Genomic DNA, 14,254 nt, shown 5'->3' on the forward strand with positions numbered 1-14,254 from the left:
CCTTAAAAAAAAAAAAAAAAAAAAAAAGAAAAAAAAGAAAAGAAAAGGGAGTTCTCCTCCCAAAATATTTGAGTTAGTCCAATGATTCTCTTTAAAAATAAAAAATAAACCCTATAAGTTATGAGACATAACAAATTAAATCATGTAATTTTATAACTAATAAATTAAACCTTTATTTTTTTTTTTTAAAGGAATAAAGTAAACCCTATAATTTAAAAAAAGTAACAATTTAATTCCCAAGATTTTAAAAAATAACATATTAAAACTTCAACTAACTGTGTTTGAGGTTTAGAGTTTAATTTGTTACTTTTAAAATTATAGAGTTTAATTTTATATGTATTTTTATAGAAAGAGAAATAAAAATTGGTCAATTAGTCTAGTAGTTTTAGAGATAGTATTTTTTTTTTTTTTTTTTTGTTCTCAATTTCACTTCTTATTGTAAATTTTGCACTTGTACATCTTTTTAAAGTTTTGTATCATTTACATCTTTGAATACTTTGTTGTTTCATTGAAATTTTGTTATTCATTTTGGTAAAAAAAGTTTTTGTAATTTATGTTAAAAACAAATTTTTTTTTCATAATTTCACTATGAAAATGGTAAAAGGTTTGTCAGTGTGGAGGGCTCCTCAGGAACAATGAAGGAAACCGAATAAAAGGTTTGCTAGATTAATTGGACAAAAGAGTGTGGTGGTTGAGCCTTTTAGGGCCTTCAAAGGTGGCCTTGTACAAGCTTTAGAGATTAGTGTCACCTTTATCTATGTTAAGCTAGATGCAGACTATTCAACTTATGATTATGAAGAATATACCTTGAATTTTGAAGTAATCAAGTAACGGAACCCTTACTAATGAGCCTCTTGAGGACTTTCCCCAAAAGAATTGTTGAGCATATTTATTGTGAAGCCAACAAATGTATTGATGCTCTAACTAAAAGAGGGGTTCAACAAACCTTTTGTTTTTTATTTTTTTATAATTCGATTATTGAAAGTGGAGAATCTAAATCTTGAACGTTTCCGTTGAAAATATTACAAAGTGCCAATTGAACGACAAGGCCCGAAAGGGTTGAGCTAGTTGACTAATGGTGGCCAAATATTGGAGATGAGGCTCTTTTAATAACTCACTATTTGTGGAGGAACCTTTGTTGATCTATAATAAAGTCAAACTATTGTTAAAAGATTGGTTTGCATTTGATATAAATCTCCTTCTTTGGTCATCCAAAAATAAAGATATAATATGTGAAGAAATTATTCACTCCTCCAATAGAAGTCCTCCCTCCTCTCACCACAAGGTGTGGTCACTAATGTGTGTTTTTAGCTTGTTAAATAAGATGCAATAAATGTACACTTAAATGACTAGCTCTAAACATCATGCCAAAGTGGGGTGGCAAATGGGTGGGTTTGGGGTGGGCATAATTGGGTTGGGCATATAAAACTCATTTTCCCATTAAAACTCATTTAACTAATTGCTTCTAACCCAAATCCAACCCAACCCAATTATTATGGGTAAACCCCAACCCACCAAATTACCCAATTATCAAAATTACCAAAATGCTACTAAAGTGAAAATGACCAAAGTACTCTAAAATCTTCAAAAATGACCAAAATACCCCCAAAACTCAAAAATTACTAAAATACCTCCAAAACCAAAAAAATGACTAAAATACCCTCAAAACCTAAAAATGACCAAAATATCCCAGAAACCCAAAAAATGACCAAAAATACCCCCATGAAACCTAAAAAATTACTGAAATACCCCCGAAACCTAAAAATTACCAAAATACCCCCCGAAACACAAAAATTACCAAATGACCAAAATAATCCCGAAACCCAAAAAATGACCAAAATACTCCCGAAACCCAAAAAATGACCAAAATACACTCGAAACCCAAAAAAATGACCAACATACCCTCGAAACCTAAAAATTACCAAAATACCCTTGAAACCTAAAAAAATACCAAAATACACCCGAAATGCAAAAAAATGACCAAAATACCATTGAAACCCAAAAACTGACCAAAATACCCCTGAAATAAAAAAAAAAAAACCCAAAAAAATGACCAAAATACCCCTAAACCCTAAAAAATGACCAAAATACCCCCAAAACCTAAAAATTACCAAAATAATCATGAAACCTACAAAATGACCAAAATACCCCCAGAACCTAAAAAATAACCAAAATACCCCTGAAACCTAAAAATTACCAAAATAATCACGAAACCTACAAAATGACCAAAATACCCCCAGAACCTAAAAAATTACCAAAATACCCCCAAGACCCATAAAATTACCAAAATATGCCCGAAACCAAAAAATTACCAAAATACCCCCTGAAACATAAAAAATTATCAAAATACCCCCAAAACCTAAAAAATTACCAAAATACCCCCAAAACCTAAAAATGACCAAAATACCCCCAAAACCTAAAAATGACCAAAATACCCCAAAACCCAAAAAATGACCAAAAGACCCCTGAAACCTAAAAAATTACCAAAATAATCTCGAAGCCTAAAAATTAACCAAAATAACGTCAAAACCTAAAAATGACCAAAATACCCCCGAAACCTTAAAAATGACCAAAATAACCCCGAAGCCTAAAAATTGGCCAAATTAACCTAGAAACCAAAAAATGATCAAAATACCCTCGAATCTTAAAAAATGATCGAAATACCCTCGAAACCCAAAAATTAATTGAAATACCCCCTGAAACCTAAAAAATGACCAAAGTACCCCTAAAACCTAAATATGACCAAAATAACCCTTAAACCTTAAAATGACCAAAATATCCTTGAAACCTAAAAAATGACCAAAATACCCTGAAACCTATAAAATGACAAAAATGCCCCTTAAACCTATAAGTCGATAAAAATACACCCTAAACCTAAAAAATTACCCAAATCCCTCCTAAAACTAAAAAATGACCAAAATACTCCTTAAAAATAAAAAAATGACCAAAATACCCCCTAAACCTAAAAATGACTAAGATAACTTGAAACCTAAAGAATGATTGAAATATCCCCAAAACCTAAAAAGTTATTAAACGACCTCCAAAAACCTAGAAAATTACAAAAAATGGCCCCAAAATCTAAAAGTTAACGAAACACCCCTAAAACCTAAAAAATTAGTGACATTCCCTCAAAACCCACAAAATGATTGAAATACTCTTAGAACCTTTAATTTAACAAAAATACCCTCGAAACATCCAAAATACCCCAAACCCCTATTTTGGTAATTTTAGAGGCTTCGGGTGTATTTTGTTCATCTTATAGGATTAGTGGTATGTTGGTCATTTTAGATATTTTGAGGGGTATTTTGGTCGTTTTATAGATTTAGAGGTATTTTGGTTGTTTTAGGGTAGAGGTTTCAGGTTGTTTGTGGCCATTTTAGAGGTTTTGGGTTTATTTGGGTCATTTCAAAGGTTTAGGGGTATTTGCGTCACTTTATTGGTTTGAGGGTATTTTAGTCATTTTTTAGGTTTCATGGGTATTCTGGTAATTTTTTAGGTTTAAGGGGTATTTTGGTCATTTTACAGTTTTAGGGGGTATTTTGGTCATTTTTAGGTTTCTAGATTATTTTGATCAATTTTTAGGCTTCGGGATTATTTTGGCCTTTTTTTAGGTTTCGAGGGTATTTTTGTCATTTTTTAGGTTTCAAAGGTATTTTGGTCATTTTTTAGGTTTCATGGGTATTCTGGTAATTTTTTAGGTTTAGGGGGTATTTTGGTCATTTTACAGTTTTAGGGGTTATTTTGGTCATTTTTAGGTTTCCAGATTATTTTGATCAATTTTTAGGCTTCTGGGTTATTTTGGCCATTTTTTAGGTTTTGAGGGTATTTTTGTCATTTTTTAGGTTTCGGGGGTATTTTGGTCATTTTTTAGGTTTTGGGGTTATTTTGGTCATTTTTTAGGCTTTGGGGTTATTTTGCCCATTTTTTAGGTTTCAAAGGGATTTTGGTAATTTTTAGGTTTCGGGGGTATTTTGGTAATTTTTTGGGGTGTCGGGGGTATTTTGGTCATTTTTTGGGTTTCAGGGGTATTTTGATATTTTTTTGGGTTTTGGGGGTATTTTTGGTCATTTTTTGGTTTTGGGGGGGGGTATTTTGTAGGTTTTGGGGTTATTTTGCTAATTTTTAGGTTTTGGGGGTAATTTGGTCATTTTTTGGGTTTTGGGGGTATTTTTGCAATTTTTTTTTGTTTTGATGGTATTTTTGTCATTTTTTGGGGTTCGGGGGTATTTTGGTCATTTTTAGGTTTTAGGGGTATTTTGGTCATTTTTTGGATTTCGAGGGATATTTTGGTCATTTTTTAGGTTTCGGGGGGGTATTTTGGTAATTTTGTAGGTTTTGAGGTTATTTTGGTAATTTTTAGGTTTTGGGGGTATTTTGGTCATTTTCTAGGTTTAAGGGGGTATTTTGGTCTTTTTTTAGGTTTTAGGGGTATTTTGGTTATTTTAAGGTTTAGGTGTTATTTTGGTCATTTTTTAGGTTGAGTCATAATTGGGTCAATTGGGTACCCAATAAACATTAATGTTAATTGGATTTAATTGGGTTAATACCCATTTAACCCAATTAATAATTGGGTGGGTTTGGGTGGGCAAATGGGTTTGGATTGATTTTGCCACCCCTATGCCAAACATTAAAATTACAAAATTTGCGTGCCTCTATTATTTGGATTTCTACTATGACCTCTCTCTAGTCTTTGCTTCTATCTCTCATTTTAATTGTAAGTTGAAAGGAAATTAGGAAGATCCATGCTTCAGGCAACATTAATTTCAAACAACAATGATAAATAAAATAAAAAACAAAAACTCTAAGCCATTTCACAACTTACTATAGTACATAGAGAAAAGAATAGCCGTAAGAAGCATGGCAAAATTCAAATCTCAAATTTTCTAGGACATCTAACAAACACACGGACACCAGCATGATCTCTATTTTTGGCCTTTTATTTTATTCAACAAATTATAGAAGCCAAAAGAATTGGGAGAAAAGTGGGCTTTTACCCTTATTTTGTAAAAAAATTAGCACAATATTCCTGTTTTGAAACTATAGAGTTACAGGTAGAACAAGACATTAACAATATCGAGTTCTATGCATATTTTGCTAAATTTTAAAAAAAAATTTAAGTAAAACTCGATTTTGCTTAAGTCGAGTTTCAATTAAAAATTTACATTTAACTCGATTTTGATGATATTAAGTTTTATATAGAACTCGACTTGGTTAAAGTCAAGTTTCAAAAACAAGAACACGATACTTAATAGTTTCAAAATAAGGACATTATGTTAGATTTTTTTTTTTTTTTTTTTTTTTTTTTTTTTTTTTTTTTTTTTTAAATAAGAACAAAAGCCCATTTCCCCCCCCCCCCCCCCCCCCCCCCCCCAAAGAATTGGTTCCACAATCCCATTTATCCTGGGTGGCGCACATGTTTCACGTGTGCATATCATAATCATAGATTACAACTCTACTGATTCACTTGCTGCAATCACAAACTCATTGATAAAACACATTTCCCTAAGCTGCACCACAGAAAGAGTTAAGTCACATACAAATAAAAATTTGATTCCTTTTTTCCTAATGCCTAATAAACAAAGCAAACTAACAACTGCTTCCAACTTCAGATTTGGATACAATACTAAATCTAGCCACCGATGCTTAAATACGAAACTCTATGTCACTCTAATAATCAAAGGTACCTTTAAATGTTCTGTTAAATTCAATTACAGCATATGCCAAATATATCTTTTAAGCTTCCCGCCAACTAATCTTCAAATGATGATGATCAAAGACCATTCCTATGTTCTGGAAAGTACGTGCCACCACTAAGTGATTTTACAAACAAGCAAAAGGCCACATCAGGCATCAATAAATCGGATGTCAAAGGTGTGGGGGTGTATCTGCCACACATTTAAGGCTGCATATTCCTCCAAACATTCTTTCAATTGAGCTTCACTGTATCCCTGTTCAAATGAAAACATTTGCAGTCAGCACCCTGCTGTTTCAGAGGACAAGTACTGGTAGGTTTTCAAGGGACAGAAGCATTACTGTGACCCAAGATAGCTACTGAGCGTTCTCATCAAGAGTGTTATAAATGCTAAAATGCTATTTTTAGCAACTGAAACCACAAAAACCTACATCAAAGATGCCATATGCTAAAAAATTTGACATCTTGCTACAATGAGCTCTCAAAAAAGAGAGCGCACTGTAGCAAGATGTTATAATTTTTTAATGTTTTTAATTCTCTCTCTCCTAGGACTCAGACTCATGCTCACTCTCATTCTCTTTCTCGGACTCTCCCTCCTGTTCTCTGCCCTCTTTCTCACTCTCCCTCTCTCTTGTGGACTGATTGGTTCCTGGGTTATGGTGCGGTGGTTTGTTGGTCTGATTTGGGTGGTTGGGTAGTGGGTCGGGGGGGCGGGGGGGGGGGGGGGGGGGGCGCAATGGATCTGGCTGTTGTTTGTGGTGGTTGCAGGTGGATTTGGCTGTCATGGTTGAGGATGGAGGTTTGTGGTGGTGGTGGGTGGATGCGGCTGGTGGTTGAGGATGGAAGGTTTTTTTTTTTTTTTTCTTTTTCTGCTCTGGGAGAGAGAGAGAGAGAATAAAAAAATAAAAAATATTTAAATGAAATGGTAAAAAAAAATAGAAGTTTTGATGTTAGGGGTATTGTAAAGTGATGTGTTAAATGCTATAAAGTTAGGTTTTCAGATGCTAAATGCTAAAAATTCTAAAACTCTTGATGAGAATGCTCTAAGAAATAGAAGAATCTCACTTTAAAATATTACGATTCCCAAAATAAAAGAATCACTTTAGAATATTACATTTCCCAAATCCCTTTATTTCATAAACATTTAGATTGAAAGTAAATTTGTTTTAACTAGTGTCCACTCAGATATGTATGCATGTGCGTGTGTGTGTGTGATTTGCAAAAGGTTAGGAAGAATGAGTCATCTAGAATTGTAGTTTTTCGTACACACCTGACCTGCCAGAGCCAGCAACAGAAAACCAGGCAAAGCCCTTTTTCCACCTAATTCAACCCTTAAAATATTTCCCATAATTACTTTTAAAAAATTGTCTTTGAAACCATTCTGTCTTTTGTTGAATGGAATGAAAAATGGGCATTGAATTTTTCATTGAGTTCATATTTCTTTCTTTTTAATTTATGTTCTAATTTATTTTGACATGATAATGCTGGGTTGGTCCATGCACTGATTCTTGTTGCAGTCTGATACTACTTCACTTTCTAAGAGAATACACAATTGCAGACAGGATTCAACACTGGAATTGTGAAGACAAACCTTTCTAGAAATCCAATTGAGTGCATGGGCATAGCTCACATCCATCTTGTTAGTCCTAGCAGCTTCGTCTCGCAATATTGAATAGATATCAGAGATAGCATCCAGTCCAGATTTCTGACGCTCATCTGAGTACAAAGAGAACTTTGACATCTGCATTAACCTAAGTGCCTCATCCACATCACTCTGAGCCACAGTATCAGCAAATCGGAGTCTTGCTAGTGCCTGTAAACAAGTTAAATCAGTTTTTCATGTTACTGTACTAATTCAGGTGATGAACATACAATTGTTCGACATGTAACCCCTTTAACCACCCAGGAAAATGCTTGTTCAATGGCTCTAACCTATGGGTGACATTGAACACCTCCGACTAATAACGTAAAGCTTGTTCAACCAATATAATCAAACAAGTTTGTCAAAAAAACTTCTAAACCTTACATAAATCTATAGCTCCACCTGAGGGACAACGCTTTCAGATGACCAGTCCAACCAATTTATTTGCTTCGAACAATATATACAAATCCAATTTATAATAATCTTTCTAACTAAAATCTGGCATAGTCTGTATTCAGAAAAAATAAAAATAAAAAGTTCAACATGCAAGATCTATACCTAAAAAGTCTGGTTTTCCATGGACCTAATAACCTGCCAGCATTACACCATTTTGACAAATAAACAACATTTTCTAGAATTCCATTTAATATAAGTGAAATCAGGACTTACAGCTGATATTCGGAGAATGCTGAGCAGAGTTCTCACAGTTGTATAGGAATGAGGACTACTAGATTTAGCTTCTTCTTGTCTAATGCTGGAATAGGCACTAGCAATATATTCCTCCAGTTCCCTTGGGACACAGGGAGACACTCTTCTTGCTGCCGAAATATAAGCACTACAGGAGAAAACATTTTTTTTAAAGTATGGTAAGAGTTATACTAACAAGTAGATGAACTAAACTATTAGAGTAAACATGTGTCTTAGATCCGCACACAGGGCAGTCAGCTTGTACTCTAAATTAAACACGAATTTTGCTGAGGAAGATAAAAAAATTTTAAAAATTGCAGAAAAAAATCAAGGCCTCTCTTGGTGGTGAACCTGAAGAACTTGGAAGCAGAATATTGCTGCAACTAAATTTAGAAATACAAATCTATGTATTGGCACAAGGAGAAGTAATAATAAAAAGCATATTTACTCATCATATGCCTTTACACAAATTCTTGTTAACCATAAGACAAACTTTGCTACAATCTAAAATGAAAGCAGCTTAACAAACACTGGGACAAAATATGCACAGCATTATAAGCATCACACCTACACAAACAATCTTGATAGAGCGGCCCTAAAAGTTGATGCACAGATACATTAGATGACTTTTTCAGCAACATTATATGCTAGAATAAGACTTGTAATAATGTAAAAGTTATTTGATTAGGTATATACATTTAAAGCAAAGCACTCCTAAGATTCAGTCATTATTTTGTTTTCATAATAAAAGCAATAGTGAGATGTACCGAAGAACAGATGGGTCAAGTGGAGTGAACCCAAGAGCAGGAGATTCTTTATTCTGGTGCACATAGACAATATGCCTAGCCATTTCGAGATCGCTGTCCATATCTGCTCGATCCAGGATCAACCACAGAAGGTCAAATCTTGACAGAAGGGCTGGGGGAAGATTAATGTTTTCAGCTGGAGTTCTACGGAGGTCATATCTTCCCCTACACACACACAAATAAAGTCACCATTAAGCGTTTGCATACAGACAAGTTTTGTTTCCCCCTGATACATACCAGCTTATAAGAGCAGTAGAAAAGCCACCTATAAGAGCAGTGTGTAGTAAAAGAAGAGAAACAGTAAAAATTTATTGAGAAATAGAAGAAAGATTTGTACCACGCTGGATTAGCTGCAGCAAGAACAGCAGTTCTTGCATTCAGAGATGTAGTAATTCCAGCCTTGGCAATGCTGACAGTCTGCTGCTCCATAACTTCATGTATTGCTGTTCGATCTGATTCATCCATCTTGTCAAACTCATCAATAGCACATATACCCATATCTGCTAGCACCTGAAATGTAAGTCAACACTTCTGCATTGAATCCCATAAATCCTTGAAAAACAACCAGATAGGAGAGCAAAAATTTGTGATGATATCTTAGTGGTTCAGTTATTTAATGAAACCACCATATGCTTCCTGTCTCAGATCAAAAGGTACTAACAGATACAGGTACCATTTTTGGATACCATACATATAACTCAGACACCATGCATATGGGCCACAAGTATTCAGAGCTTTATATGCTATCTGCCTATCTCCCACTAGTATAAGTGAAATATGAGTGTCAACTAAGATGGAAGTAAAAAATATGTTTGTCTCACCAATGCTCCTCCTTCCAGGACCATCTCATTTGTTACTGGATCTTTCTGAACAGCAGCAGTTAAACCAACGCCACTGCTTCCTTTGCCAGTAGTATATACTCCCCTGGGAGCTACATTAATAATGTGCTTAAGAAGTTGACTCTTTGCAACCCCAGGATCACCCATCAAACATATATGTAAATCTCCTCTAATCTGCGATGAAGGGAAGAATATCAAACTCTTTTTAGTTTAGTTATATGATGATAAAGCCTAGTTATATTAGTTTGTAACATGTGCATAACAGAATATACTTGATTTGAATAACCACAGAGAGGGACCATAATAGCCAGGTCACAGAGGGCCAGGGTTGGGGAGAGGATGGAAGAATGGTTATCTTTCATTTTGCTTGCAACTACAAATTGGCAGGGAAGTTTCCATTATATCCTAATGACGGTTTCTGAAATTGATAAGAAAAATTTAGCCTGCCAAGCCACCTTGGCTGTTTTAATCAGGCTGTAACATGATTCATTTACCTTCATCCCATCTTTCAACTTCCGATGAGGAGCACCCACAAGGAGAAGAAGTAGAGCTTTTTTGATATCTTCATGTCCAAAAATTTCAGGTGCCAACGATCGAGACAATTTATTATAAATATCGCCATCCTCAGCTAAACGTGCAATTTGTTCTTCCTCATCTCCTCTAAGTTCATACCTGCAGTGGAGCAAAACTGAGTACACAGCAGTTCCATAATTCTCTAACCATTGACAAAGTTATCTTAGCAGGGAAAAAATAGTTTTAAGTTTAGCAAGAACTGCCGTAAAGAACCTATCCATAATTGGAGGTGGTAGACAGAGGTAAGGGAAAAAACTTCAGTTGGAGATGGTACAAATGGATGAGAAAAGGATAATTTGGTCAAATCAAGTGCCTTCTGGTAATTAAGATCTTAAGAGGAATATAAAATAAACTGAGAACTAAGTAATGGCTTACTCCTCATATTTTTTCTTGAAATGTGTGACAGACATGGCCTCTAAGTAAGTATCTGCAACTAAGCCAGCACGCATTGCTTTAAAACCAGTGTATGGAATAGGAAGAAAAATCCCAGACAATTCAACAACATCACCGGGAGCCACCTGATAATGTTCAAAAAGACACAGGTAAAGATGTAAAGAAATTATCAGCATAAAACCTATAAGTGGGAAATCACTATATGCAACCAGGCATTTCCTGAAAGAAACAAACAAAAATATTCCACTCCAAGCAAAGAAAGCAAAAATGGAAATTAAGTGTGTTTGGCATCAGCTTATAAGCTCAACTTTTAGCTTTTAGCTTTTTCAAACTTTTACGTACTGCTTTTTAAAACCTCATTTTTTCCCACATTTTCTCACTTTTTCAAAATTTTTCAAGGTACAAATATACTTTAACATACTTTCAGCAAAAAGCTAAATAAGCTGTTCCCAAACAGACTCTAAGATTTCTCTCTCCACTATCATTTCCAATATATCATTTACAACAAATTTCTATCTTTGCTTGCAAGGGAAGTAACAAAAACTTGTTTCATTGTTCACACCATCGCTAAAAGGTAAATGATATTTTAATCCACATCAATATCAGCTTCTGAGTTGAATGCTGATTTATTAGCTTTAAGAAGAACCAAAAATTTTCACCCTTGAAAGAGCTAGCAAAAATTGACATAAAAGACAACCAACCTTTCTTGTGAGTTCCCCCCTAAAATGGACAGTCATTGTCCGTGGAATATGGCCTTTTGGAACATGTTCCGCTAACTCTTGAATTTTGGCCTGCAATTCAACCATGTCAAAACAGTATCACCCCAAAGGTAAATAAACATTATTGAATGAGAACAAACACAAAAAAGAAGAGGCAGAAGAAGAAGAAGATGGTGTAGCTATGGCATAATTTAAAAAAAAAAAAAAAAAAATGCACAGAGAATTCCTACTTGTTATGAACATGAATTTTCTTTTCTTAATGGCTAAATTAGTATAAATTAAAAACCTCTTGAAACTTCAAAAACTTCGACGCCCTGAGCTGCAGAATAAGGTTCCCCTTTGCTCTATTTGTATAACAGCGTTTGGATGGACACTCAAACAGAGGCATGAAAACTCGAGCAGTTACTTCCTGTATGGCACAAAAAAGAAAAATGAACCAACTAAAGGTACAAAAGAAAGACACAAGTAGCATCTAAAGTCCACAATACTCTGTACCACCGAAAGGGAATGAAAACTAAAGAACAATTTTTTTAAAATGCTTGGGCTAGATGTGGCAGTAGTAAAATTTCAAATAGAACAAAAATAATATTGATGGAAGGGTAATTATACAGACATGTGAGAGACTCATGATGTCATTCTAATGTGATATTGTCTACTAAAATTGATGCACAATTACCTGGTAAATTTCAAAACCACAATCTTCACAGGTATACACAGCTACCTGCATCAATGGTTTAACATCTGAACAACGCGTGACAATACCGGATATCTTTACAAGTTGGCCAATGTATGAAGCCTTGACCTCCCTGATTGTAAATGGCCGTCCCTTTGAAGATGCTCTTATATAAACTTCACTGCATCACAAACGAATGATCAATTAACTATATCTGCTATTATCTCACAGAAGTTTCTACTGAATCAAATATGATGCATAGAGTATGTAATCAATAAATCACAACTAAACGGCGAACTGCATGACATTTAGAAATGAGTGAATGGTAGATATGCAATCAGCATTATGATACTAATAACATTTACTCATCCTATTCAAATTACAAACATATTTCACAAACCCGTATTAGAATTAGGCTTACCGACTTATGTTAATCAAAGAAGACTAAATATACTCCTATTATGAAAATTTTCACTCCAACTAACCTTAACCTAACCTAATGTTACACATGTAAGCCAAACAACTAATAGACTAAAATGGATTTTCTAAATCCTTACTTCGAATTCTATCCTATGATACTCAAACCATACAACTTGTCCATTTGCAAACAATAGATTATACCTATGCTAAAGAATTGAAGTTATGATCAAATTGAAAAAGATGGGACAATTGCATTTCAACTCACAAGTAGCGCTTGATTTCTGGAGGCATCTTCTGATGTGGATCAGAACCGTCCATATTCTCCGTCCCTTCATCAGACCTTTGTGTCATCAATATGTCATGATCATCATCTGTAAAGGCCTCCGTGGGCTCCGGCAAGAGACCATCAATCGCATCAGCAAAAATCCCAATATACCGCCGCGTATTCTCAGTAACACGCCTGAGAAACTCTTCATCGAAGTCCTTGTACTATTTTTTTTTAAACAAAAACAAAAACAAAAATTAGGGTTTAAAAAAAAAAAAAAAATCACGCGAATATCAATGGATGAATTTCAAAATGAAAAAAAGACGGAGAGAATCTTACATTAAATAAGTCCTCGAGATCAATCTGGATTGCTCGGAATTTGCGGTTGGCAACCTCTTGCTGAAATGAAAAGAAAAATCAGGGCTAATCTTCGTGTAAAACAAGCTGCTAATCATTCTTAAGTTTTAAATTTTAGTTTTTTCCCACTAACAAAGCTCGATTTGTGTGATTTATCATAATCTATTATTTATCAGATAATATGTGCGTGATTTTGAGGTAAATATAGTTCGAGATAAAGACAAATCTAAGAGTGAAAATTTAAGGTTGGTTTATTCACTTCACTTTCCATAGCAGCCAAACGGAGATCTAGGGTTTTCAAATTTCGATTCGCATTTTGGGAGGGAAAAAGAAAAAAGAGGGAGACTTACAAGGATGTTCATATACTTGGCTTCGCCATTTGCATCTGCGAAGTTCGAAAGGAACTCCTTCGCCAGAACTGTGAAATATAAATTTAAAATTATTAGGAAATATCCATTGCAGAGTGCGAGAGAGAGAGAGAGAGAGATGGTAGGGGGCTGGTTACCTTTGTCTGCCTTGAAATCGAGGTCCTTCGTGTTCATGGCTTAGCTTGAGAGTGAGAGAGAAAGAGAGAGAGAGAGAGAGAGAGAGAAAAGTGGCTGTGAAAATGAGAGAGTGAGTGGGGGATTTGGCGGCAAAAGAAGAGGATGAAGAAGAATTTGGCGGGAAAAAAAGTATAGTATAGGCTACGCTACGCTAGAGTCATTGATGCGCTGTAACGTGGCATATTAAATTATGGTGGTATTCGAGCTATGCCTATGATTTGCGCTCCTGATTGAATCAGAGGACATGGGGCCCCGAATTATAAAAACGGGTCAGGGAACGAACAGAGGTAAATTAATATTAGCAGCAGTATAAAATATAAAAAAGGTAATAAAAATAAAGTGTGGCTGCTGGGATTCGAGCCCAGGTCTCCACGGCCACAACGTGGAATTCTTACCACTAAACTACAGCCACTGTTGTCTTTAGTAACAAAGACAATATATTCATATATAAGGCTGGCTGACATTACACACATCTTGCCTGACCTGACTCCATTATGGCAGCAGTGAGCAAAATTTTACTGCATTTTATTGTGAGAGCTTGTCTGCGTTTTGATTTTATTCGGCTTTAAACAAATAAGTTGGGTAAAAATTACACCTAAAGAAGTAATATTATATAAAAAGTTGTGTATATGTCAAATAGTCT

The 14,254-nt window shown here is 34.8% G+C and overlaps 1 protein-coding gene and 1 non-coding gene across 2 annotated transcripts; both read right to left on the minus strand.

Annotated features, from left to right (window-relative positions):
- Positions 1 to 5,484: 5,484 nt before the first annotated feature.
- LOC126709248 (DNA replication licensing factor MCM7) lies at positions 5,485 to 13,742 on the minus strand. The gene is made up of 15 exons (XM_050409393.1): positions 13,572 to 13,742; positions 13,417 to 13,484; positions 13,049 to 13,108; positions 12,710 to 12,933; positions 12,028 to 12,205; positions 11,638 to 11,760; positions 11,334 to 11,423; positions 10,615 to 10,757; positions 10,161 to 10,338; positions 9,649 to 9,840; positions 9,165 to 9,337; positions 8,789 to 8,992; positions 8,004 to 8,169; positions 7,284 to 7,505; positions 5,485 to 5,948 (listed from the first exon to the last, which is right to left on the minus strand). Exons 1-15 carry the CDS (start codon positions 13,606 to 13,608, stop codon positions 5,844 to 5,846), a joined length of 2,163 nt encoding a protein of 720 aa, XP_050265350.1. The 5' UTR covers positions 13,609 to 13,742; the 3' UTR covers positions 5,485 to 5,843.
- A 209-nt stretch (positions 13,743 to 13,951) lies between these two features.
- TRNAH-GUG (transfer RNA histidin (anticodon GUG)) lies at positions 13,952 to 14,023 on the minus strand. Its single transcript has one exon. It is a non-coding gene; the product is annotated as a tRNA-His (tRNA).
- Between the last annotated feature and the right edge of the window lie 231 nt (positions 14,024 to 14,254).

The sequence above is a fragment of the Quercus robur genome, chromosome 12 (genome assembly GCF_932294415.1).
Source record: "Quercus robur chromosome 12, dhQueRobu3.1, whole genome shotgun sequence".
Taxonomy (NCBI): Eukaryota; Viridiplantae; Streptophyta; class Magnoliopsida; order Fagales; family Fagaceae; genus Quercus; species Quercus robur.

Bases quoted from the DNA above. Each gene is read 5' to 3' on its own strand.
- LOC126709248 (XM_050409393.1), bottom strand. From the start codon at position 13,608: ATGAACACGAAGGACCTCGATTTCAAGGCAGACAAAG. The intron at 10,339-10,614 runs GTAAGCCATTAC...GCTCCACTGCAG, and splicing joins TTCAAGAAAAAATATGAGGA to GTATGAACTTAGAGGAGATG. The intron at 5,949-7,283 runs GTTTGTCTTCAC...TCATTTGAACAG, and splicing joins TCAATTGGATTTCTAGAAAG to GGATACAGTGAAGCTCAATT.